Source organism: Triplophysa rosa, linkage group LG19, assembly GCF_024868665.1.
Source record: "Triplophysa rosa linkage group LG19, Trosa_1v2, whole genome shotgun sequence".
Lineage (NCBI taxonomy): Eukaryota > Metazoa > Chordata > Actinopteri > Cypriniformes > Nemacheilidae > Triplophysa > Triplophysa rosa.
In genome coordinates this window covers 380,631-408,355 of record NC_079908.1, presented here as the reverse complement: position 1 = coordinate 408,355, position 27,725 = coordinate 380,631, and the positions used below count along the sequence as shown (strand labels likewise).

Genomic DNA, 27,725 nt, shown 5'->3' with positions numbered 1-27,725 from the left:
TCATTGAGAAACACAAACACACTTGACTCATTTAGGGTTTATTTATAGCAAAACAGATCATACAACTCATCATTTCCTCCAGTAAGTCACATTGTACGTCTTTGCTTATGAAAACTTTATTCCAGGGCATGAAATTGACGTTATTCCTCATCGGAGGAGTGAAACTGTTTTCCAGGACATGAACGCCATCTTTCAGATGTTACTGCTGCTATAAGAACGGCTCACAAATACTACAAAATGAAATACACAATATAAAAGTTGAAATAAAGACATTTTTACTGATGATTAAAAGAACAGAGCAATAATTTATGCAGGATATAAACACACACACACACGAGAGGTCTGCTATGACATGATGCGTCACTGTGTCACTTTACGTCCATCTAGAAATATCAAAGCCTAAAGCAGCAAATCATCATCATGATAATACTTGAATAAAAGAGAATCCCTGACGGAGAGAAAGCGTGCGCACACATCTCTCAGCCGCTCGTCTCTGGAGTGTGTGTGGATGTTGAGGCACTGCGGGTGTGATGCGATTGCCATCAGTCCGCTTCAGTCAGGCCACATGGTCTCCTGAACTCTTGCCCTCTCTCGTGAATCCATTTGTTTGAAACTGTCAGAGGAATCATGACCGGTTTTAGTTTACTGCAGCAAATATTCAAAACATTAACAAAGAATGAATGCTGCACAAATACTGTCTATTGTTAATTGCGAGTCCATGTTAGCTGAAGACATGTCCTGTGAGGTGTTACCAATAACATGCTAGAATGTAAATGCAACAAACAATCAACGTGTCTGAATGGACTGCAGATTTAGTTGAAATACGTCCGTCACTCAATGATTGAAAATCATACGCTTGTTGCTTCAAGTATTTGTTTAATGATTTGTCTAGTCATTTTTTCACATTGCGTGTCAAAGGGAACGAAAAGGATATTACTTCATGTGTGAAATACTCCATAGAGAGAAGTCAAACAAACGGGTCATTCTACAGAATTGGTGCAAAATCAGAGTTGGAAACATCTTGGAAAATAAAATTCCAGAATTTTTTTATGGATGCAAATTGTAGAATATCCAAGTTTCACATTTCTAGTAATTGTGCAGTTAATTTTCATATTGTCATTTCAGAAAGTTTTGAAATATTCCTCCTCTCCCCAAATTTTGTCACTACCGAAACACAATTATATATAATTTAATAAGAAGGATTATATTTACATGTTAAGATTTTGTTTAAATCCACTTTTTAAATATATTTTTTGCTATTTATAAAAACAGTTTTCACATGTAAATCAATAACAGTTACAATTTCATTCGCAGTCAGCACATATAGCAGACACACATCTGACAGGAAATATCTAAACGAGAACCTCCAGCTCACATACTATATCACATCACTACTATAACATACTAAGGCCCGGTTTCATAGACAAGGCTTAGCTTAAGTCAGGAGTGTGCCTTAGTTCATTTAGGCTATTTAAGTCGCTTTTATTAAAATGCCTTAGAAACAACATTACCGATGTGCATCTTGAGACAAAACAATGGCACTGACATATTTTAAGATACGCATGTCAGGGCAAGATATTTTCAGTTAAGACAGCTCAAAATTCCTTTTAGTCTGGGACTAGCCTTAAGCCTTGTCTGTGAAACACTAATGATTTGCAGAACTGTACAGAGTTTTGTTTATTTCCCCAAATAAAGGATTAAGTGTCCCTTTTTCTCACTACCCAAACAATTTTTGTCACTACCCAAACAATGATACCCACTGTTACGTTTCGGTCATGACTGTTTTGGTAGTAATTTTTGAATACTTTTGTGCCTAGCTCAAAGATGCTAATCAGCACATGGTTAGCAAGCACAGTTCTGAACAGATGTACACACATAAAAACTCAATTTTATGGAATTATGGCCAAAAAAAAAAAACACTAACCCTCTTGCTTTCTCTCAACAGGTAGTGGTCTAGCTTTTGGTAAAACTAGTAACTTTGTATTGGCACCTATTGCACTATTGCTCCTGTATGACATATCGCTTATTGCTCCTTATACTCTTTGTAAGTCGCTTTGGATAAAAGCGTCTGCTAAATGTAAATGTAAAAGCTTGCTTAGTTGCAGAAAAAAGACTTTTGAACACATTTACTTCAAAATGATATCACAGATCTACTCACTGTTATTAGACAGCTATTAGAGAGAGGGACACAGTAATGATTCTTGATAAAAAAAAAATGTAGGGGTGTGGCTAAAATCAGTCTCAGCCAATGGACTGTACACTGTTTCGATAGTGACATGAAAATCCGACACATTTTTTTACATAAAGTTGAATCATTTAAAAATAAAATATATTTCTTTGAACTTGACTTTTAAAAAAACATCAAAAATATCATATATCAAAAATATTTAAAAAATGGGAAAAAAATGTCATGTAATTTTCTTAAAACTGAAATTTAGGGGTTTGGGACACCCATCTCCCAAATGAAAGTACCCAATAAATGATGATTTGATATATATATATATATATTAAGCTTACTGATATTATACATATTATTGTGGGTTTCATTAGATGATAGAAGGATCTTAGTAAACAACTAAGATTTGAATACTTGAATGCTTTTTAAATGTGTTTTTTTTTGTGTGGGACACGAATTCTGTAGAACAGCCCATATAGCCAAATATGATGTGTCATCAAATATAAGTTCACCAGAAGACATCAGGATCAGATCATTTTCTGCATCTCATGTTATTTCTCAGATGAACATCATGATTCATGCTTTAATACAGAGCAAGCCGACTGCTTACCCCATTTACTCCCTACAAGAACAGGACAGGCGGCATGTCTCGTCCTGTAGTCTCCTTCACCGCTCTTAAAGAGATTATACCAGAACACAGCCGTTCCCTAAAACACCACCACCACACATCAACACAGAGTTATGATTAATACTGTCTGTCATCACCAACACAATCTACAGTTCTTTTCTTTTCTTGAAGGGAAATGATCACTGTACCTTTCTAGGCCAGATAGCGGCCCCGAAATCTGGAAAAACTGTCGCTCCGCCCGCCTCGACGTCACTCATCTGTAATACACAGACATCAATCAGAATGATGCACAAAACACAGACTCAACACACCCCACATCATCCACGCGTGTCTGTTGACGGTATGATGTCAGTTCTGCTCAGGTGTGTCCAGACGAGAAACCGCAGGTGTGATTCATCACATCACCTGTGTTTACTGTAACGTCTGGACTGTAATGTCACAACACTTGATCATACTCCTGTCTCATGTCTTGAACAGAAACAACGCTGGCTTTCCTGAAGTGTGTGCGCTATACTCGTGGAGCGACTGCCACATGGATCACACAACACATGTGGCACCACCACATACTCATACTTACATAATGTAAATAAGTAGCCACACGATTTCCAGTGCCTAATGATTTGAAAGCATCAGGTTCATCTTTCTACGAAGACAAAACGTGAGAGTAAAGACAGGCACAAACACACACGCGCGTGTACTTACGTAGTTCAGATAGGTGGCAAGTCTATTTCCATCAACCATGAGGTTGCTGTCAAAAGGACGCTGCAACAGACGTGTGCAACTTTTATCCAAACGTCTCTCTTTACATTTACTCTGCCAGTGATGATGATGATGAGGACACGTGATGAACGGATCTTACCCTTGAGAAATCATAGTGTGGTTCATATTGACCTCCGACACCGTAGTTAGCCACCTGACACACAACACAAACACACATCACTGGCATCACTCCATTATCAATCCAAATCACAGGAAATGAAACCCCGGTGTGGATGAGGAGTCACCTGAAGAAGCTCTGCCGTGTCCACAGATAATCCAGTGATGTCTTGTATTCTCCGATTGACCCGTTCAACCACCGGATCATCATCACCATCCAACCACGCGCTGAGCGCACAACACAAACACGCGTCTCTTATCAAAACAACATCTCTGTGCCTTTACATCGCCAGTAGAGTTGGGAACCGAAAATCGATGTTTTTTTTAAAAGAACCGGAACCGTGAGCAATTTATTTCATTTGAACTTAAAACGGTTCAGGTGCGATGCGTGGCCAAGCCGTGTTTGCCGTAAAGGGTGTCACAAACCAATCAGAAACGCCTCATTAATAACTCAACATATGACACGCTGCGCCACGTCTTTAACATCCTTTAACACGTGACTGCACGCGCGCTCCACATCTTTAACTGCCAAACACGTGGTTTTCCATGACTGTTATAACTGTGCATGCTGTTTTGTCTGATTGAACGCAGCTTCTGTCGGCACTAATTACATGATATTTGGCCCATATTGCCAAACACTGCTCTCAAAAGAAGAACCAATGAAACCAAGAGTAAAATATTAAAGCAGTTGGACTCAACGGTGATCCTTTTGACTTACAAAGGAACCAGGTGTCCTTGGACACTGAAATATTGCATGGAATTGCGTTTCCTGATATTTATTTTGTACCTGATTTTAACGGCGGGGAAGTACACAAAGCAAAGTCTTAAAGGGACAGTTCACCCAAAAATGAAAATTCTGTCATCATTTACTCCCCCTCAAGTTGTTTCAAACCTGTATAAATGTCTTTGTTTTGATGAACACAGAGAAAGATATTTGGAAAAAACGTTAACAATTTTCAGTTCTGCGGCACCATTGACTTCCATTGTAGGAACAATGATTGTGTCATTTTTTTGTTCTGTTGAACACATAATGAGATGTAAATAGAAGAATTTAGCAAAGCAAACAGTTCTGGGGCACTTTTGACTACCAATTAGTTCTTTTCTACTTTGGTAGTGAACAATGTCCCAGAACTGAAATTTCCTAATTTTTCCAAATATCTTTCTCTTGTGTTTAGCAGAACAAAGAAATGTATACAGGTTTGAAACAACTTGAGGGGGAGTAAATGATTATTTTGGGTGAACTGTCCCTTTAAGTAAACGTTTTCGAATCGAGATTTACATTGCTCTTCTAAATGATTACAGTGTTGACAATACGTTAACCTTTAAGTTTGTATGAAATGCATCTGCCTAGAATGTTAAAAGAAATACATTTACATTTACGCAACTTCTAAAGGTGTAGACTAGAGTAGGTTCTCGACCCTGTGTTACACATACAGACCCACACACTTTTCTATATGTTTACATTTGTTTATTACACATATAATAGCTATATTTATTGTCTGTGTGTTTAAGCTCGTGTTTTCTGTACAGCTGCTTTTTAAAGGCGTGTTGATGTGTGTGCGCTCACCTTTTAGAAACTCTGTAATGGGCGACAGTCAGAACGCCAGTTTTTGGATCTCTCACTGTGGCCCTTGTGAGCTGAACACAAAAATGTGAGACAGATGTGTGAAATGAAAGTCAAACATGTCTGATTACTGAACGCCGGCCCTGACCTTGGGTTTGGCTAGCTCCTTGATCTTCTCGATCTCCTCGTCTGAAAGAGACTCCAGATAGCGAACGATATGAGGACTGTCCCACTCGTCCTCCTCCTTCATTGGCTTCAGCAGCAGACGGGGATTCCTGTTCCCGTTCTGATAGCGACAGAAGAGTCGGCTGCTTCTCTTAGAAGTCTGCGGTCGACACGATTGATAATCATTGATGTTCATTCATTTATGATCTTCTGGAATGATCTGAGATCCATGTAGGGCTGGGACCATATATCCTGTTTTTTTATGCTCAGTTTCTCAATGACTTACGGTTAAATGCCCCCACATCTAAAAGCCAGAGGGCGCTCTCACGCAGAAACTCTGAATATGGGACACACAAGAACTACAAATGTAGTTCAGGAAATGCCAATGTGACATTCTATCGCTGTTCTTCAAATCTTTTCAGGTGTTTTCATGATAAGAAAGTATATTTATAATGATGATGTTTGACGAGTGTTGCTTTTTCAAAGCACGTTATAAACATCTCAATCTCGTAGTGATTTTAGATGGAGCAGAACTTCCTACTGATCAAGGAGCCGTAGTTCACAGAAGAGCTGTGCAGAAAACACAGAATGGATTTCAGAATCGCCCGAGACAGGTATAATTAGTGTGAATGGATATATATGATCACAGCCCTGGATCGATGATTATTCTAAACGGACCATTTTCACTCCCTCTCCTCTGCACAGGGCTTCATAGATCTCTCTCTCAGGCAGATAGTCTTTAGGACGCTCATAAGTGTCCAGCTGAATGGGTCGCTCATCGCCAGACTCTTGAGTCACGTCTCTCAGCTCTTTCGACAGAAGACGCTCAAAGTAACGCAGGTTCCCTCCTGCCCTCTGGTGGCCGGGATCTGCAGGTACACAAACATTTCCTCTATTTACAATAGTTTGTCAAATAGCAAGAACAGCATGTGGTGGCTATTCTGTTGTCATTTGCTTTGTTCCGTATATATAATACAGCATCACAATTAAGTATATCGTGTTTAATGCTTAACAAACATTATATTGTTCTGTCAAATCATTACATTGAGACTTTATGGTAACCTGTAACACACTGTACATAACAAACATGTCAAGAGTAATGTAAAAGCCTTTTGACGTCATAAATAAATGAACGCCTAACATTATTTTCTAATGCAATCAAATTTATAGCAGGCACATCAAGGGCCGCTCAGTAGCAGTTTGGGTCCTACGGCGCCACGGACAGTTAACATATGGGCACTGTTGCTACGTTCAGACATCGACGAGTGACGAGAGCCGAGACAGACTCGCTGCACAGCGCGCAGACAGATGTGTAACTGTCAGTGACTGAAAAACAATGTCCTTTTCAAAAGTTAGAAAAGTTGACGCTGAAAACCATGTTTTCCGAGATGAATTTATTCTTCCTGCATCGACATGCACGAGGCCGGTTTGTCTCATTAGCTCGGAGTCTGTTGCGGTTGTCAAAAGTGGAAACCTTAAACGGCATTATGAAACTAGACATGGACTGCTGCGGGTACGTTTCTTTATAGTGTCTGAGGTCAAATATATGAGCTCAAAGCCCAGTAGGAGCGATCTACACGGGTCCTCCCTCACTCACTCACCGCCCAACAACCAGCATATGAATGTTCACAGTGGATCTTAGGAAAACATAACAAGCCCTTTACTGATGGGGAATAGTAAAAGAGTGCATGGAGGCTGCGTGTGAAACACTTTTAGAAGGAAAATAAAGACATGAACTAAAAGAAAATATGAAACAAACCCCCTTCAGCTTCACCAGCCACCAGAAGAGCTGACATGTTATCAGAGGATGATCAGTCACAACTTGATGCTGGTTTTTGTTCATCTCAGTTCAGCAGAAAACGGCTCTTTAGTTTTCTTTTAAAGTTGTTCATGTTGAAATGAATCTATGTTCAGTGCAGGTTTGGAGATTAGGGCATTTTGCACAATTTCCTTCATTATATTGTTGTCAGACATTGTTATGCATATACTGTATAGATGTATAGACATGAAAAACCATCTATTCATATTTTGAGGTATTTAATTGTCTGGACCTCAGCTGGTAAGGAGGGTTCGTTTACTGGACCTCAAGCAATTTTAGTTGAAGACTCCTGTTATATACAATACAAACATGTCACATGTTGTTACGAATGCATATATTACTGTGGCACTATTCACATAATGTCCCAGTACTTCTTTAAACACGTGTTAGGCCCACTGATCTACATAAATGACTGGATTGCGCCTAGAACGCTAAACCAATGGCAGGAGGTGAAGCCACCGGAAGTGTTCGCACCGCCATCTTGGTGTCCAACTGACAGAGAGCGCCATTGACTTACAGTCAAAATGACCATCTAACATAACCCCTTTTCAGCTTATTAGGGGCGGGATACATTTTTAGTTCACATGTGTGTTTTAATTGATTGTTACTTCTCATGTTTTTTCCATTGTTTATTTTGGGCAGAACAGCGACGTATAGAAATCAATGTATAGAAGGTGAGTGTGTATTACACACTGTTGTAACGGCACATGTGTAAATGTTTAGAAATAAAGCTTCATGACTTAAAGAACATATGAAGAGTTTGGTTTCAAAATGAATTAAAAAAATCATGTTTTTCTTGCGTTTTATTGTGTTAATTAGCTGTATTAGTTATTATGGCTTAAATCAAAACAAATCAACTGCAGTTTGATTGATATTAATTGGAATGCACAATAAAAAAACATGACTTTTAAAACCGAGATATCTGATTTTGGAAGCAAACTCTTCATATACAGCCTGTGTTTATCTGTATCTAGATTTCAGAATAAGCAGATTTGTCATATGTTGAGATGTCTCGAGAGTCTGCTGATCTGATGCGTACGCTATGAAAATGAACGTAACTCACTCTATATCTAATAAGACGGGAAAATCCCCGACTTTAAATAATTAACCGTTTACATGCTTAAGACATTTGCGCTGTAAGAATGTACTGGGAGCCTTTAGATATAAAAACGGGGACGGGTAAGTTACTGTTTTATCATTCATATGTGATAACTCCCTATTAATTGAATAGAACGTTTGGGCACACCAACATGGCGGCGCGGTAGCTTCAGTGTAATGACGTCATGAGCAATCCACTCATTTCTATAGATCAGTGGTTAGGCCCTGACTGACATTCAGTACATCAATGACATTAATAAAGCACACTTGATCTGCAGTGGACATCAATTCAGCTGACAACTGAATCTACAGAGAAGAAAGAACTTACCGATGGCCACCAGGCGTCGTGTGAGCTCGATAGCTCGTGGCAGGTCACCCATCTGATAGACGGAGTAACTGAGATAATCTAAGATATCAGCCTTGATGGTCTTGGCATCTTCTCCAGTGTCCATCTGTTTAAGAGCCTGCTGCATCCACAGCACGGCGTGATAGTAGTCGTTCTCATTGTAGGCCAACTTCCCCATATCAAAACAATCATCTACTGTCAGCAGAGCACTGTAGCGCACCCCTGTGGACATCACATCACATCACATCACATCAGTCTTTTTTTCTCTCTTCTATTGTTTTATTGATTGTATGCTATTCCACGTGTAACTCTGTGTTGTCGTTTGTGTCGCACTGCTTTGCTTTATCTTGGCCAGGTCGCAGTTGTAAATGAGAACTTGTTCTCAACTAGCTTACCTGGTTAAATAAAGGTGAAATGAAAAAAATAAAAAATAAATCTACTGTCATATCTAGGGATGCGCCGACCCGATATTTAACCCTGGTATATAGCATAAGTAGTCATGGAAACTCTGACCTCCGCTGGTGCTGTCATCTGTCAATCAGCATGAGAAAGTGTTCGGTGACAGTCAGGACGTTGCTCTTTCCAAAATGTTCCAATGTTATTTTTCATAATCTCTAGATAATAGTCTATAGTTTTGTTTAAATGTACTGTATTTCGCTGGAGCCGGTAACATTAGTCGCTGCTGAGTGTCATTAGTTCACAGCGCTGGAAGCGGTCTAAACACTGTGCCTCATTCACACACATTAACTTTTTAAACCTCAGATTAAAACTGTTACAATACACCATGTGTTAAACACACAACATCTCTCTTCTCTTTGTGTTCGAAATGTTATGAACATGAGGAGCAAAGATCCCCGCAACTTCAGAAAGAGAAAGTGCATTAAGCGCATCCTTCTGTGTCCGAGATGCGCAGAACTGTAGAGAACCTAGAAGCACATGCATTAAGCGCATCCTTCTGTGTCCGAGATGCGCAGAACTGTAGAGAACCTAGAAGCACATGCATTAAGCGCATCCTTCTGTGTCCGAGAAGCGCATGAGCACTTTTGTGTCTCTCTGCACCTGATAGTTTTGTGCCATAAACAAAGATCAATGGTAGTAGTTTTACTTTTTTCAAGTATCTGTACTTTAAGACAGTTTTTTCTATGGAAAAAAATGTCCTCACTACATTATAAACCATATTCAGGCCTACTTTAATTCCTCTACGCTTCATAAATACATTTTTTAAAATGTTTTTGCCTTTACTACAGTCCTTGAGTACATAAAAATCCAGTTTCTTTCTACTTTAAAAGTAAAAACAGTGCTAGTATCAGATTGGGGTCTGTATCAGGTGATACTCAGAATTCAGGTAACGGATCGGAGCATCCCTAGTCAGATCAGGCATAAACTTTCAGGACAAAATGTTCACTTGCTGCCTGATATATCCCACCCACTAACAGGTGGCGTGATGAAGAGATAATCAGTGTTATTCACTTCACCTGTCAGTGCTCATAATGTTATGCCTGATCGGTGTAAATCAATATAATACAGTCCCTGCTGGATTTTGCGATCGCAGAATTTAGCGCATAATCAAACAAACTTGCAATATTTAGAGATTGTGGCAGATTCTCCACATAATTTGCCACAAAAGTCAAGCAGAGATACTAAAAGGGTCTGTAACAGTTACAATTTACTAACAACATCCATTGCCATCTATTTAAAAAACTAGCCTCTGGTCTCCTTTCCTTCGTTCCGCTGAAGGCGTTAGCATTAGCCCTTACGTTTTTTTGGCTAAAGGTTGCTGGCTAGTGGCTTTGAGTCAAGTCAGCCTCACCGATGTGCGTGTCACGTTCTTTAACAACACACCTGGTAACAACATAAAGCCATTTGATCCATGAAGAAAGCTGTCATGTTTATTTCAGTGTCAAGGAACATTCATCACAATCAACTAAACGCCGATTTCTTAAAAGTATGCGAGGTTCATGGCATAAACTCATAAACGTTATCGCAGAGACATTTCCACAACCATAAACATGAAGCGGCATGAAACGTGATTGGTTGCTTGACCTGTCAGTCAAAAGGGCCTCTTGGGCGTGCCTTAAATTTAAAGCGGCCAAGGTTTCCAGACCTGCAGTATGAATCAGCTGCATGCCTTTTAATCATAGGAAATGCATAAATAATCTTTTCACGGGTGGTAGTTTTAAAGAAGAACCATATTTGCCAATTCAAGTAGTATTTTTAACTTTTTCTGCAAAAACCCCCGCAATTTTCAAAAGCCGCTGCAAAATGACAAATGTTTGGCCGCAGAAATCACAAAAAATCTCCGCAAAATCCTGTGGGGACTGATAATAGAAAATGCTTGTGATGAACACGCTCTTGAAATGACGGCATGTATGAAAGTAGAGGTCAGAAGAAGAGCTGAAGTTACCGGTGAGCTGCACCTGACCTGGCAGTTTGCCTTTAGAAAAACTCTCCGAGTCTAGTTTATACGTGTCCTGCAGCCGCATCAGAGCTTTAGCCGCTCCTTTCTCATCTTCTTCATCAGGAAAATACTGTCTGTGTACTGACATGTTAGACAGAAAACCTGAAGAAGAAACAGAGAAGAGGAGAACATCAGGATCATGAACATGTTTCAAACAGATGAACAGTCGTGTTTCAATAAAACATCAAATCAAATATAACAGGTTGGATGTTTTATGTCTTGTAGTTTCTGCACAATATTTCATGTCCATTGTTGAATGATGAATGAATGTACTTTACATGAGTCTTGGAGGACAGACTGACACACTGACTGTATTTTAGTCCAAACTTGTTTAAGTTTCGTTGTAAGTGAAGCCATTCTTCAGATCCACGTGGCAACACATGCTTACACAAGTTCACACCAGGGTGAGAGAGTTCAGACAACACCCCAGAATCACTCTTTCATCTCACCAGTTTGGCAATTCGATTCAGTTCTTATTTCTAGGGTTTCAATTTGATTCGATTAGTTATAAATGTTTCCTTAAAAAAAGTTAGATTTGCAGAAACAGAATTCATATTGAAATATAAATGCTGGTTACTGAAACCCCTAACTAATGTATTACATTAACAATATGGCCACATATTACTTATACTTTACTTTTAGTAACAAACAATGCACACATTACTGTCATACCATTATAGAAATTCATGACCAACCTGAAACATGTTTGAGAAATAAAACACCGTCCACCATAATCAATATTGTTTGGTTAAATTAAGAATTCATCCGAATCTGAGAATTCATCTTTTTTACCCAGCCCTACACCGCATCAAATCATAAAAAATATACCATAATAACAACACATGTCATCTGTTTAGACACTGAATAAAGGGTCATTCACACAATGAACGACAACTATAAAATACAGTTCACATCACAACTATAATGATAAAGATACAGAGAACGATATGGTTGGAGTCACTTTCAGAATGATTTTTCCAGCTCATGAATGATAAAACGCAACGTGGGTTATATGTCTGAATTAAAGACTGTAGCAGTCAGAAAGCATTGTGTTTACAACGGGACATTATATACTGATGTCACACAACATTATCATTATCCTCCACTTGTGTGGATGCAAATGAAGAGTTTGGTTCCAAAATGAGAGAACTCCGTTTTTAAAGGTCCAGTCAGTGCAACCAACGGCTCACTCCACCCCTCCCGTTCCAAACACTACGAACGGCTGACAGAACATGGCGAATTCCATGCAAGGGGACCCACGGTGTATGTCGATAGAAATCGCTCATTCTAAGGTAATAAAAACATAACGCTTCATTGTGTAAGCTCTTCACACACCTCTGAACACATAGTTCACATGTATATTATATTGCATTTCTGTCAATAGATCCTCCCAAAAATTACACACTGGACCTTTAGCATTTTTCAAAAGTCATGTTTTTTATTGTGCATTCCAACTAATATCAATCAAACTGCAGTTGGTTTGTTTGATTTAAGCCATAATAACTCAAAAAATACAGCTAACTAACACAATAAGGGGCTGTGTTCACCGAGGCACATTTACGCAGCTGAAAGCGGCCACTGCAGGCGCAGAGTTCTGCCCAAAGTTGAGCATTTTTCAACTCTGGGCGCCCGGTCGAACGCCGGCGCTGATCGTGGGAAAAACGCATAGCGCGGAAAAAGACGTCAACTGATGGCTTTTTTTAAAAGCGCGGCGTTTCCGTTGAAAACAATTGAAAAAACACGCCGGCCGTAGGCGTAAACGCCTCGGTGGACACAGCCTCTAAAACATGACAACATAATAAAAAACATGACACTTGAATTTTTTTTAAATGGAGTTGGAAACAAACTCAAATATAGTTATAGTTTGTGTTGTAATGTGAACGCCTCTAAAGGCCTCTCTTCAAAAGGTGCTATATTGGGCCTCTGAACGCACGTGTCTCTCACAATCTTAAAAGCTCATCACATGATAACAAATGAATTTAGATTTCTAGAGTCTACACCACTAACTTTACTAAAATGATGTTTTCAATATTATAAATAGATATAGGCTACGTTGTATATCATCTGCCTTTATTTGTAAAGGTTTGAGACACATCTGAACGTTAGAGTTGAAGGGTTTTATTGTGTACCGTCTGATGGGTCCTGAAGCACAAGACTCTCCAGCTCTGACCACTCTGTGTTCAGTCTCTTCATCAGTTTGTAAGCGTTCACCGGATGAGCCAAGAATCCTTCTGGATCTGATGTGGACGCTCGTGTCAACAAATCCAGTTTATTAGCCCAGCTGCAGTCACCCAAAAACAACATTAACACATGAATGAGTCACGGCTAAAGATTCATTCGGGCGAGAGATTCACCTCTTCACAGCTTCTAGTTTGGTTTCTTCGGCTCGGATGTATTCCTTCAGTGACTGGACCAGCTCTCTCTCGGTGAAGATCAGATCTGTCATCTGGCCTATGAAAGAAAGGGCAAAACCTAAGCACGATCTACAGAACCACACAGAACAAAATTCAATTCTGAAGAGTTCTTCAACAAAACCAACAATGTTACAGTTAGAGATGAGACAGGACAGCTAAGATGAGCAGATGTGATTTACACTGTGATGAGAAGAGATTTTCATCCAGCGGTAATAATTCAATGATAATGATACAAAATCAAACAATCTGAAGTGAAATTTGGTGTATACACATGTGCTTTTCTCACAAACGCACAGTTGCACGGATCTTCAGAAGTGATTGAATAGGATTTCAGACCACATATGAATGTTCCTTGAAATGAATTTGTAAAAATGGCATTACATGTGATATATTTTGGGGTAAATATGATGCGATTCCAGTCAGATAAGAACAGCAATCACAAACACTGGCTGAAAGTCAGGAGGAACTGTTGGGCCAAACAATGGAAGACATGGGGAACGCGCTTGGAAAACAGTCAGTGCTTTCAGCCGATGAGTGAGAACGCCGACACACAGTTTTCTCCGAGACAGGATGATGTTATTCAGAAGTTTACCGATCGACGTGAAGATTTCTGCTCGCGTGGGAGAGGAGAGACACGCCAGCGCCAGGAGCAGTGTTAACATCATCACACGTGTCGCCATCCTCCAGCAAAACCTTTGAAAGAACACACAGAGACATTGTGTAGAAATGTGCAGAATGATAGTGATGTTTGTCACTGTAAGTGAGGAAGGTTGTTTAAGAACAGCTCTTAACAGATGCTGTAGACCAGTGGTTCTCAACCTTTTGAAGTACTGCACCCCATCATACCTCAAACCATCCTCATGGACCCCCAACCCCCGCGCTCACATCCCATCCCATTTTATTTCCCCAGCACAACAACATATTTCCACTAGATTAGGAAAATAAAAAGATTAGTAAAGTCGTAAAATGGTATATTTTAGGGGTGTAACGATACACTCAGCTCAGGATTCGGTACATATCTCGATGCTGGGTTCACGATACCATACACATCACTGTATTTTGAACAAAATTAAAAATTCAAATAACATTTATTTTCAAAATATTAACAATTTCAATAACTTATTTTGTTGCACATACAACTTCATAAAGAATTTGAACATTTTAAGGCTTAACTGAAATTAGAATTAAGATCAGTGTCAATTTTGACAGCAAATTTTGATTTAGTTGTAGTCATAGTCTTTCGACTAAAATGCAATTTAGTTTTAGTCTTCCCAATTTATCATAGTTTGAGTCTATTTTTAGTAGATGAAATCTACATTATATAAATCTACTAAAATCTATCTGGATTAACTCATTTAATTGGTGTAATTAAATGTTCCATACAAAGATTGAACTGTTTCGACATAATTTACTTTATCTTGGAATGAAATGAAACCAGGTCATTAGCTTTATTTTTCAGAAAAGTTCAGTAACTACTGGATATGCATTGTTGTAACAGAGAATATTAGACCATGAACGACATGTACGGTCTCATTTTGACTCAATTGACTCGTTCGTTCAGTGAAGGGCGTGTTCATTCAGTACATTCAACCAATGAAACGCTCTGACAGAGCTCACGCTCAAGCGCTATTGGCTCACTGCGCTGTCTTTGCTTGAGACCGTAATGAATGAGAAAAATCTTTCAGAAAGACACATTACATAACCTGTATTACATTTCTTCAATCATGCAGATCACATACTTGTTTTATCATGTCATTCGATCTTTTAATCTACAGCACGACTCACTTCATCACTGATCGGAACAGCGCTGGTTTCTTTTGGCTTATTTTATGTTGCATATCACGTTATGCAGCAGCTCACGTTAGCGGATAAATGAACATTGGCAATTAAACACGTTTGTGCTCCTTTGTAATGAGTTTTAGGGTGACTCGCCTGCAGTCACGCTTCAAGTTTGCTGTGTTTTAACGGCGATTGTGAAGGAAACTATGACGCTTTGTAAACCACTTGGAGACACAGATTGTGTCTTGTGCTTCCCCTTCTCACAGAGACTTCTCTCTCTACCGCATATAATAGAATAGAATTAAACATATCGTAAAATATCGCCATCTCTCTACGATACGCATCATAACATTTTTGCATTGCGAAATATCGTAATACGAAGTATCGTTACACCCCTAGTATTAGGGATGCACCGATATGTACATTTTGGCCGATAACGATAACCGCTAATTATTTAACACTGGAAGCCGATAATCGATATATTGGCCGATATACAGTATCTAAATATTAATATAACATTATCTGAGACTGAAAAGTGGACAGCTGCTTATATTTGAAAACATTCACTGCAGAAAACAAGGTAACCATTTTCTTTTTCCCAGAAAATCATGAACCAAGCCTACTTTGCAGTAACTAAAGATTCTTTAACTTTTAAACTTTTCTGGTGTTTATTTAATAAACAAATTATACATGTTCTTCCAGAGCAACCCAGTAAAAATGTTTTTAATAGCCACATGTCTAACATGTGTCAAGACAGAAGCATTCAGACAGCAATCGGCTTTAAAAAAATATGCTTTTGCTCCTATAATTTACACATTCATAAATATCTACATTCTGTACCTACATTAACAATGTTTTGCTTATAAGTAAGTGAATGATCATGACAGAACGACAGTATTGTACAGGATTTTAACTGTGAGTTGTGCAGTTGAAGTGGTTTTACCAGAGAAAATGATCCATAATTTATCGGCTATAATTTATCGGCCTAAAGTTTATTATTGGCCGATACCGATAACACTCAAAATAACCATTTATCGGCCGATACCGATATGGATGATAATTTATCGTGCATCCCTACCTAGTATATTTGTTAAGTCAATATATGTAAGCCTAACTTAAAATTACATGTGACCATTTAATGGTTTTCAGTTGCATTAAAATTACACAATAATCACAATTACATCGCCAAAACATTCTATTTCAGTATCTCCAATAAACACACTTTATTGCAGTTTATTCTTTTGACATTAATTGTCAACAAGGACTTACACCAACCATTACTGATCAGTTACCGTTATAAGTAACCATTATACAATGTTTAATATGTGTAGAGAATGATTAAAAACAAAAAAACAATAACAAATTTACCAACGTGATATAGAGGCTATCCATTGTTCAATAAAAATAAAAGTTTTAAACTTCTATCATGAGTGAACTTTGAACTCTGGTGTGCAATGAGTTGCCCAACTCGCCCTGATGTGCACCTGACCTGACGCATTCCACTCAGAATAAGAGGCCAATTGGTCCGGTGTCAGAAACAGATGAGTTACCTAACAAAGATTGCTGTTTGCACATGCACACTTTCACACACTAGAAGGCCTCCGTTACACCTCTGAGTTCTGATCGATCAGCGTGTTGAACTGATGAGGTGAAACTGATGTCATTACTGTTTATTGCTAAGAGCTTAAAGTCATGCAGTGCTCTAGAGAGCCACCTTATTTCTCAATGGGGTGACTAAGAAAAATCTGAGGTCGCACTAGTGCGACCAGCCGTTCGAGGGAGAAAAAAAGTCTCCGCGACTCTGAAAGTCTTCCTGTGATTCAACAACAGACACACATTAGGCCCATATCGTGGTCTAAACCAATCAGAGATAGTGAAGGGCGGACCCCCCTCTGATTGGCTGTGGTTCAAGATTTTCCTGTACGTGTGTGTACCAGAGGTCCTGTTAACCAAAAATTCTCTGTCATTGACAAAAAATGTTTACCAGTGACAGAAAAATCTGAAGGTTGTTTGTCCGTCCGTCATTTTGACGGATTACAATGAGGGCAATTTGTAACTCCCCGTTTCCCTTCATTAGAGCGTGATGTGCTCGCGAAGGGACGTGCGTGTTTTCACCCGTCATTGTTACTGACTGGACATATGTGATGCGATCTGAGAAAACCCGTCGGATGTCGCGCTGGTTTATCAAAGTAAACCACATAACATGAAGAATGAAGGAGTATCAATGCACATTTCCTGCCCGTCCTGTGTAAACTACGGCATGCAAAGTTTTTTATACAATGTTTTCGTGAGATGACAGAGCTCCCCGTCTGCAGCACCGGGAGTTATCCGATCGCAAAACATACGAGGGATGATCAGAAGTCCAGACACTATGCACATGATAAACAAGGTAAAACTTGCTTCACTGCTTATTAGTTGTTGTCCGTAATGTTTGCTAGTTTCTTTGAGTAGTGATAACGGCAGAGCTCTCGTTCTTTAAGTGTGCCCGCACCATTTTCCTTACTTTCGTTTTATTCTAACGGTTTTGTACAGTATTTTTATAGACTTCAACACTAGGAAATGTTTTTTTTATTAAATTGTTATTAGAGTAAGTGTTTTACCACTGTAAAGTGACTTTTACTTGTGATACTGGACTGTTGTGCTTTTATTTTCATTACTTAACTTTAAACCAGTTTTCCTCCAAATTCCGTTCCTGAAAATCCTAGCGCTTCAGCCGACCTCAGCCATAACTTTTGTTACATACACAAGGTATGAGCAAAATAATGGATGGGAGTCGTTCTTCATCAAGGATGATAGCTTGACAACCATTCTCCTTTCTCCCACCTCCAGAGACATCCCCATGACTGAGCTGGCCTTTCTGATCAATTTGTCCAATCTCTTCCTATCTGCAGTAGAAATGCTGCCACACCAGCAAACCACTCCATAAAATATAACTGAGGCCACCACAGAGTCAAAAAAGGTCTTCAATAGCCCTCCCTGTACTCCAAAAGACCTCAATCTCCTCAACAGGAAGAGTCTGCTCTTCCCCTTCTTATAAATTGCATCCGTATTATCTGTCCAAACAAGTTTATTATTCAGATGAACACCCAGATATTTATAAGACTGCACTCTCTCAATGTCCTTTCCATGGATATTCACTAAAGGTAGTGAAAAATCTTTTTCCTACGGAAATCTACCACCATCTCTTTGGTTTTCTCCACATTTATCTGGAGGCAGTTCTTATGGCACAAGTCCACAAAATCCTGGACCATTTCGCTGTACTCCCTGTCATCATCATCCGTGATCAAGCCGACGATGGCAGAATCATCAGAGAACTTCTGTAGGTAACAAGTTGCTGAGCTGGACATAAAGTCTGCAGTATAGATGGTAAAAAGGAACTGAGACAAGACCGTCCCCTGCGGAGCCCCCGTATTGCACACAATCAAGTCAGACACAAAGTCACGAGCCCTCACACACTGTGATCGATTTGTGAGGTAATCTAGTATCCAAGTAGTAAGATGATGGTCCACCCCCATGTAATCCATCTTATCTCTCAAGAGAGCAGGTTTGATAGTATTAAAGGCAGAAGAGAATTTAAAAAACATAATGTTCCCTGCCTTTTCCAGATGTGAAAGAGCGCTATTGAGGAAGAAGATGACAGCGTCTTCAACACCAATGCTGTTTAAACTTGAATATGCCTGGTCTATGTGGCTTTCTGCTGGAGACTGAGCCCAGTCAGACCACCGTCTAAAAAAAACTGAACCACAAACCCATGCTGACACTAGTGCTGAAAACTAGAGCGGAGTCACACACACACACACACACACACACACACACACACACACACACACACACACACACACACACACACACACACACAGCAGAATAGATCCATGACATTAATCTCACAATGAACATACATCATCTGATTTATCAGTCTGATTCAGATCAGGCCTTCAGATCCGTCAGTCTGGTCAGTGTTTTTATCTACCAGAAATCATGAAGGTCTGAATGAATGGATCAGCACATGGCTCATTAAAGCCACAATATGGAATAATTGTGTTATAAAATATCTAAAAATCACTTGCACAGTGTGATATATTTCATGCAGTTGTGTACTTACATTATCCCAAATGTTCCCAAGAATGTGCAAATCCAGAGAAATTCCTGTTTAAAATAATGGCCCGTCCCTTGTCTCCCTTGTATTTGTCGCATATCAGTGACTTAATATCCAGTGCTCCACACTACCCTCAGTTTCCGGTTGTAGAAACTACGGCAACACGCAAATGCGGAAGTGGTTACACCGCATCTGGGACACAGCATCTGTTCTTCTGTTATTATGGATCACGATTACTCTTTGGCGAGTAAAGGAAACCCAAAAAAGCGTAAACGTATAGGCCAAATGAGCCAAGCAGGCTTATGGACAAACAAAGAAATAAAACAAGGATTAATATCGGCGTTGCGTTTTCTAAATGGAGAGAGCTTCGGGACCAACTTGGACTCGACATAGATCACAATAAACATTTTTTTTATTGTACACGAAATACTCATGCACAGATTATCTGAATAGTTATGATAGTTATAGTTATAATTCCAGTTAACCTATGAAATACAGCATATGTCGCACAAAAATATGTAGCCAATAACGTTACTTGTAAATACTGTGGGTTCGTTCCAATTTACTTTTTAAACGACGACTGTATGACTGTTTGAAACAGGTAAAACTGTGTAGCATTACGCTACCAAATCAATTGACAAAGTTCAATATCAGTCGCGGGCTAACGTAGCATTACATTCCACGTTTCTTGTAAGCTAATTCATTATGATGACATACAATAAAATTCATTCATTACCTCGTCCATGAGCATGATGGGCGATCTCCATATGCCTCTGGATAGTGAAAACGACATGTCCCATAATTCCACTCTCCTACATAACGTCATTTAGCTTCGCCTTTTATTGTTGTTTCGAAAGTGCACCATCTAGCGGTCCAAATATTCCATATTGTGGCTTTAAACATCTCCAGCATTATTACTCATATTCAACATAAGTTTTATTCTTCAGTGTGGAATAAGTCCATCTGTGTTACAAACATGAATGACACTCAAATGAAAAAACACCCGCACAGTGTTGATTTGGGCTATTATGTAGGCACCTAGCAACCATATTCCATAGCAACCCCACAGTCACATTACCACACCAGTTCTAGCAATCACACCAAAACTGACAGAACTCACAGCAATGCCTCGATAACCATCCAATACATTCTGACATCATTGTTGAGTTCATTACTGTCTGATATGATTTCACAGAAAATAAGAACGCTCATCTGGACTTCACATGAACTCAATCCACTGACACGGTTTGACTTCTTCAGCTCATGTTTGTGTTATAATATCAGCTGCAGGGTCTCCAGCTGAGGACATTGTTTACATTTTTAAACCGTAGATGCAGAAAACGCCACTTTATGTGTGGATGAAGCCTGAATAGCCTTTGGCTTTTCATATTAAAGAAGGAAATCCTCTACATTTTGAGGTGAAATTGAAATTCACCCCCGTCATATTCCGCCTTTCCATCCCTTCTGATGATAGAGACAGACGGCAGATCTCACTCAAAGAAGCTGAAGATCACACTCGATTCATCTTTTACCTCATCACGAAGAAATAAATCACCTTAACATTAGAAAGACATTTTTTGACAGCAACCCACTAGAGCCGTTGGAAAGTCTTAGTGAAGTGAAGGCATGGGAAAGATGACATCATCTAGAAAGTTCTGCTCCACACACACGAGCGCACGCGCACCATGTCATCTCCGCTGATCAGTCCTAAACATTACTTCTACATTGTTCACTGTTATTCTTCGGTTTTATAAACAAACACCGTTCATTATTCACACAATACTTTCATCAACATATTCTGCTCTGATTTTAACACTTTCACAGACGTCCACTGTGTAAAACATAGAAGAACAACATAAATCACAACATAGACTACTATATAGTACGCAGAAACACAGTATAGTAGTTACTATAATATACTACAGTATGTATAATGAGGGAGTATTTAAGTACATCATTGAAAATGCAATATTATTTAATTCCTGAAAAATACGTCGTGAATTTAAAGTTTGTTTTAGAAATGACAGAAGGCACGTGTAATCATCTCATGTAACGTTACAGTTTTACAGTTTCTCTTGTTCGTGAATCCTGAATGCTGTAGTCTTCTGAATAAACAAGCGTTTTACACAAATAACGCAGGATGTTTGAAGGTAAGAAGACACCGGTCACGTAAAGAATCCAGTATGTTGTTAGAAATGTTGCATGCAGAAGCGTTATTCGTGAAATATCGGATAGGCCTCACCTCAGCGTTCCCGGGATAAAAATGAGCTCGAGACAGATGTACTGAAGAAGTTTCGTCAGGATTTCTCCGTTATGTTTCTGATGTTTTGCAGAGTTTTGGTCGCTGCCACGTACAGAAGAGGCGTGCTCCACGTCTCGCCGCGGTGAGAAGATCGATTGGCGTGTGGCATCAAAGTCTCGCGAGAACATTTTTAAATCTGTGATTCCGCGTCGCTCTCGCGATACTTTAATGTCATGCGCCGATCGGTCTGTGCAGCGCATGGAAGTCGAATCTTCAACGCTTTACACGCACACAATGCGCCTTATAAACGCGCACTCACATTCCCGAACGAACGCCAACGTCTCACACAGAAGACGTTTTAAATGCATCATGGTTGTTTCATCATATTTACACCGCGTCTCAATTCGAAGGCTGCGTGTCCTCCGGATGTCGCATTTGTCGGGCGTGAGGTTGTTTATTAATTTCAGTTAATAAAACAATAAAATGAACAATGATTTCTCTTAAGATGTAGTTTCATTCTTGCCTTGAAATGTAACAGTTGCTTTTCTGAAATAAACCCCGACATAATGTGCCCGAGAAATGCGATCTTCGGAGGAGTCAGCCTTCAAACTGAGACGCAGCAATGAATGTTAGCGTTTAATCGTCGTAAAGTGATTGTTTTTCGAACTGGAGCATATACGGTGGTTTACGGTAAATGATGGATCATGCCGGACTGCACGTTCACATTTGACTCGAGGCTTTGCTGGTGAGTCGTTCAGTTGATGTGTAACATATTTAAAGCTCATATGAACAGCATTTTTAAACTCTTTTTTTTTAAATACAGGGCAGATCCGGATATCTTCACACGAGTTTGAGTCACATGTATTTCTAGTGTGTTGTTGGTGCAATTGCATTTCATTTTTTAATATGTTGCAATGCATTTAATTAATAGATGTTTGTTTTATGTTTCACATGAGGTAGCTCCAAGCTAGTCACTGAAAGCATCATGTGTGTGACATAAAAGGATATGGAGGCACATTTGGTTCAAAAATATTACCAAAAATGATTTGATACATACATGCGTAGTCAAATTCACATGCAAAAAGGTACTTACGTGTGCAAATTTACAGATGTACAATGTGAATGTTTAAAAGGAATGAGTATGTTATTGATTCTGAATGTGCTGAGCTCATCATACATGTGACGTTTCAGAAAAGATCTACGACCATACTGCATTATGCCCTGCTCTCAGTAGACTTTGAGCATGCAAAATTCGTTCAGACGGTGCTGCAAAAATGGGCGGGAGTGATTCCTCCATCTTTTATATTTCTGTACCGAGAGGTCACGTTGTGACGTTTTGATCATCTATTGGTCTCACGCATTCCCGTAACGCAAATTCGCAGGTCAGAGTTCACCAAACTTGAACTTTGCTACGCAGTGAAATATCTTCGTATGGGCTTGCATTTTTTGGTCTGTCGCATTCGGATGCGTATGAATGGAAGTCAATAAAGCTTAAAGGCAAGTGTGACCAGGGCCTTACATGGGTGTGCCTCACAAGTCCTGAAAAGTGAATCAGCGGGCTCTTTGATCATCCCCTGATGGCTGGCTGCAGTACAGGTCATAAACCCCGCCCTCTCCATGTAAACAAATGTGACAGGAGCCAAACTATAAAATCCGATTACACTTCAAATATTTTTTCCAAAGATGTTTTCTGTTATTTTAGTCAGTTTTTATCACGTTGATGTATGTCCAAGTGTTCGTTTTTTGAATAAGTTTGGTTTTAGTTATAAGATGTTCTTAAAAGGGGTGCGGTAACATGATTTCCCTTTCTGTCGGTCTCTCGACGTTGTGTCGAACCGACAGATGGGGTTCGTCCCTGAGAACCAATCGCTTCCGACTTAGAAGAGGCCAATGAAAATTGGCGAATGAAATTTGCATGCCGGACTCCGCCCCCGGATATCCGGGTATAAAAGGGAGACGCGTGCCTCATTCATTCACCTTTTGTTCTTCGGAGCCTTCGCTCATGATCAACAGACTTCGCTACAAATAGCAACTACAAGACTGCCGGTTCTACGACATGGTGCAGCGGACTGTCCCTTCCTGCAGTGACTTCCCCTGGGCGTCTCGGCGGTTCCAGAAGTGTTCGAGTTTTTTCTCTAAAAGAGCAAATTTCTCCAGCGTGGCATGTCCCGCTGTTCTCGTGGGTGCAACACACTCATCGAGGAGGGGGACGGACACGATGTCTGCTTCCAGTACACTGGGGCAGATGTTGTGGATACGTCCTGCCCGCACTGCGGGCGGTTGACGATTCAGACGTTGCGTCATGGGTGGCTGTGTTCCCACGGGACTCAGCCACCACCTCGTCTGCTTCCCGTTCCGTGATGGCAGGACTACGGCCCTGCCGCCCGCTACGGTGAGCAGCAAGGGTGATATGAGGATTACTGTGAGAGCTAATCCGTCAGCCACTGGCTCACGGACCGTTCGCACCTCGTCTCGCTCGTCTGACCGTTCCCCATGAGACGGTCCCACCGTCTTGTTCCTCAACCACGTATCGGATGATGGTACGTGATGATGAGATGTCTCTTGCAGCATCGGAGGGTGACTTACTGGCATCAGACTCCGATGATTCTTTGAAGTTCCCTCCCTCGGGGGGTCGAGCTCAGGAAGAAGCGGACGTCGAAATGTCAGCCATGCTTTCCCGGGCCGCCGGCATTGGGTTGCGGTGCACCGCACTGCCTCTCTCAATGCTCGCGGCTGGATACACGGTACCTCGGGCTTGAGAGCGGCTCCAAGCCGCCGGAAGTGTTCCCCCGGAAGTGCATGAGGAACATAGTACGACCTGGAACGCTCCCCTTCGGCACGTACACGTCAACTAGTTCCATCGCCCTTTCTTCCCTCGATGGTGGGGCAGCTAGAGGATACGTCGATGTCCCCCAGGGGCTCGACCTAGACTCCCATCCAAAGCACGTAGGCTTTTCTGCATCTGAGGTGTCGAGAGCTTACTCTGCTGCGGGCCAAGCTGTCCCCTCTCTCCACGCTATGGCCATCCTGCAGGTCCATCAGGCCAATGCGCAGAGAGAGCTCCACGAGGGTAAGACCGACCCAGTGCTTATGCAGGAACTCCATCACCGACCTCGCTTTATGGGCGACCAAGGTGACCGCGCGGGCCACTTGTGGTCCAGGAGAGACACCTCTGGCTGAACCTTGCACAGACGAGTAACGCCGAGAAAGTCCGCTTTCTCGATGCACCCATCTCGCAAGGGGGGCTGTTTGGTGATACTGTCGAGTTGCAGTTCTCGACAGTAAAGAAGCAGACAGAGGATATCAAGATATCCTCCCCCGCCGCGACTCGGCCGCCCTCTGGCTGTCGAGATCCCGTGCACAGTCTGCTTCCCAGCAGCCCTGGTCCTCTTCGACGCCTTCCGGTTTCGGCGCCCCCCACTCAGGCGGCCCCCCGGAAGAAGACATCGAAGAGGAGACCACCACCCCGTCAGCAGCTGCGGCGGAAGCCGAAGCGGCCCTCATGGGAAGACCCCAGGGAGATTGAGAATACCTTCAGGCCGACCCCAGCCATTCCTTCGCTGATTGGTCAATCCGGGACGGTTCCTGCCCCGTCCCAACAGCCCACTTCTAAGAGTTTTCTGTCTCTCTCTGGGTGTTTATCACAGCCGCTCTCACCCTCTACACGATGGTGTTCGGCAACTCGACGTTTGCATCACGGCGAGACCCAATGTCGAGGATAATCATCAGCCTATGCACTCTCAATCGATGGTGCGTTGTGCTACATCATCACCAGGCAGGTAAAACAGCAGAGCCGATCTCCTCTCCGGGGGCCCCACGGCGAGGGATCCACACTGCCAGCCATCGAACCCCCCCCCCGGGAGGTCGATGAAGCAGAACGTACCCCTAGCCTCCCTGTCTCGGTCCCTGGGAGCCTGACAAGAGCTTTTCAAACCGTCATGGTGACTACGGGATACGATCCGTCTTGGCTACGCGGTCCAACTCCCCAGACACCCGCCCAAGTTTCGGGCATCCTCCAAAATGTCAGGCAGAGGCAAAGATGCTCCCGTGCTTCGGGCCGAGGTCGCCACCCCTCTGGTGAGGAAGCGATCGTGCTCGTCCCCCTAGCCGAGATGTTCAACGGGTTTTACAGCCCGTACTTCATCGTCCCCAAAAAGGGGGTTGCTAGATCTGCGTACCCTGAACAGGCACCTACTCAAGGGTTCAGGACCGTTCAGGATGCTCATGCAGAAGCGCATCCTGGCATAACAGATGTCAAGATTGGTTCATGGCAATCGACCTGAAGGACACTTACTTTCATGTCTCGATTCTCCCTCGTCATCGCCCCTTCCTACGGTTCGCTTTCGAGGGTCAGGCATATTAGTACAGAGTCCTCCCTTTCGGTCTGTCCCTGTCCCCATGAGTCTTCACGAAGTTCGTGGAAGCCGCCCTCACTCCCCTCAGGGAGAGAGGTGTGCGGGTACTAAACTATCTCGACGACTGGCTCATTTGACACACTCGCGAGACCTGTTATGTACACACAGGGACCTAGTGCTTCGGCACCTAGATCGATTGGGACCACAGGTCAACCGAGAAAAGAGCGAGCTCTCCCCTGTGCAGAGCATCCTCTTTTTTGGTATGGAACTCAGCTCTGTCTCCATTACAGCGCGACTGACTACAGAAAGCGCTCAGTCAGTGTTGAACTTCCTGGAATATTTCAAGCAGTCAGCGGTCCCCCTGAAATTCAGAGGCTCCTGGGCACATGGCATCCTCGGCGGTGGTGATACCCCTCGGGTTGATGCACATGAGACCGCTCCAACACTGGCTACAGAGTCGAGTTCCCTGGAGAGCGTGGCACACCGGCAGCAGGCGGATGGTGATTACGCCTCTCTGCCGACGCACCCTAACTCCTTGGTCTTCAATGACCTTTCTATGGATGGGGGTCCCTCTCAGGCAGGTCAAGAGGCGTGTCGTGGTGACGACAGATGCCTCCCTGCAGGGTTGGGGTGCCATGTGCAACGGGCACGCAGTGTCAGGGCGATGGACGGGCCCCCGTCTGCGCAGGCATATCAACTGCCTAGAGTTGTTGGATGTGCTACTTGCACTGAAGGGGCTACAACCTCTCGTGCAGGACAAGCACGTGCTGTTCCGGTCGGACAGCACAACTGCCAGGGTGGCGTTCTCTCACGGCAGCTAACACGACTCGCCCGACGCCTCCTCCTGTGGAGTCCTCAGGTGAGCAGATCCCTGCGAGCCACACATATCCCAGGCGACCTGAACCAGACAGCCGGTGCGCTCTCTCGTCAGTTGACGCCTCGCGGAGAGTGGTGACTCCACCCCCCGCACAGTCCAGCTCATTTGGGTGCAGTTCGGGCAGGCTCAGGTAGACCTGTTCGCCTCCCTGGACACCACCCACTGCCCGCTAGGGTACTCCCGTCCAACGCCCCCCTCGGCACGGATGCTCTAGCGCACAGCTGGCCGTGGGACAAGCAGAAGTACTCCTCCCCCCCAGTGAGCCTCATTGCACAGACCCTGTGCAAGGTCAGGGACGAGGAGCATCAAGTGTACTAGTTGCGCCATACTGGCCCAACCGGACTTGGTTCTCGGAGCTAATGCTCTTGACGACAGCTCCCCCCTGGCCGATTCCCCTGACGAAGGACCTACTTTCCCAGGGGAAGGGCACGTTATGGCATCCCAGGCCAGACCTCTGGAACCTCCATGTCTGGCCCCTGGACGGTCCTAACCCCTGCGGCGGTTAGGACCTTCACTCAGGCTAGGGCCCTGGCCACTAGGCGGCTATACGCCTGTAATTGGTGCCTCTTCTCATCCTGGTGCTCTTCTCGAAGAGAAGACCCGCGGAGTTGCTCGATTGGGAACGTGCTGTCCTTCCAGAGACTCGAGAGTAATCTCTCCCCTTCCACATTGAACGTGTATGTAGCCGCTATTGCTGCTCATCACGACCCAGTTGCTGGTAAGTCTCTAGGACAGCACAACCTGATCAATTGGTTCCTAAGGGGTGCGGGAAGGCACTGCCTCACCTGCGCTCCGTACCCTCTTGCGACCTTGATGCGGTCCTGGAGCCACT

General features: G+C 42.2%; 1 protein-coding gene across 5 annotated transcripts; it reads right to left on the bottom strand.

Annotated features, from left to right (window-relative positions):
* Positions 1–22: 22 nt before the first annotated feature.
* On the bottom strand, positions 23–21,864 carry p4ha2 (procollagen-proline, 2-oxoglutarate 4-dioxygenase (proline 4-hydroxylase), alpha polypeptide 2). Of its 5 annotated transcripts, none has more exons than XM_057359515.1 (15): positions 21,662–21,864; positions 14,137–14,237; positions 13,485–13,581; positions 13,260–13,411; positions 11,077–11,232; positions 8,655–8,894; positions 6,088–6,278; positions 5,393–5,569; positions 5,248–5,318; positions 3,809–3,908; positions 3,664–3,717; positions 3,507–3,566; positions 2,993–3,061; positions 2,787–2,883; positions 23–613 (listed from the first exon to the last, which is right to left on the bottom strand). In XM_057359515.1, exons 1-15 carry the CDS (start codon positions 21,847–21,849, stop codon positions 543–545), a joined length of 1,824 nt encoding a protein of 607 aa, XP_057215498.1. In that variant the 5' UTR covers positions 21,850–21,864; the 3' UTR covers positions 23–542. The 5 variants fall into 5 exon arrangements, with proteins under 5 accessions (XP_057215498.1, XP_057215497.1, XP_057215500.1 ...); XM_057359514.1 differs by lacking the exon at positions 3,507–3,566 and adding an exon at positions 3,382–3,447; XM_057359517.1 differs by having other exon boundaries at positions 11,095–11,232.
* Between the last annotated feature and the right edge of the window lie 5,861 nt (positions 21,865–27,725).

Excerpts from the sequence above, each read along its gene's own strand:
- p4ha2 (XM_057359514.1), bottom strand. The coding sequence starts at position 21,849 with ATGTTCTCGCGAGACTTTGATGCCACACGCCAATCGATCTTCTCACCG. Across the intron at positions 13,582-14,136 it reads AGAAATCTTCACGTCGATCG|GCCAGATGACAGATCTGATC; the intron begins GTAAACTTCTGA and ends TTTCTTTCATAG. Across the intron at positions 8,895-11,076 it reads AGGTCAGGTGCAGCTCACCG|GGGTGCGCTACAGTGCTCTG; the intron begins GTAACTTCAGCT and ends TGATGTCCACAG.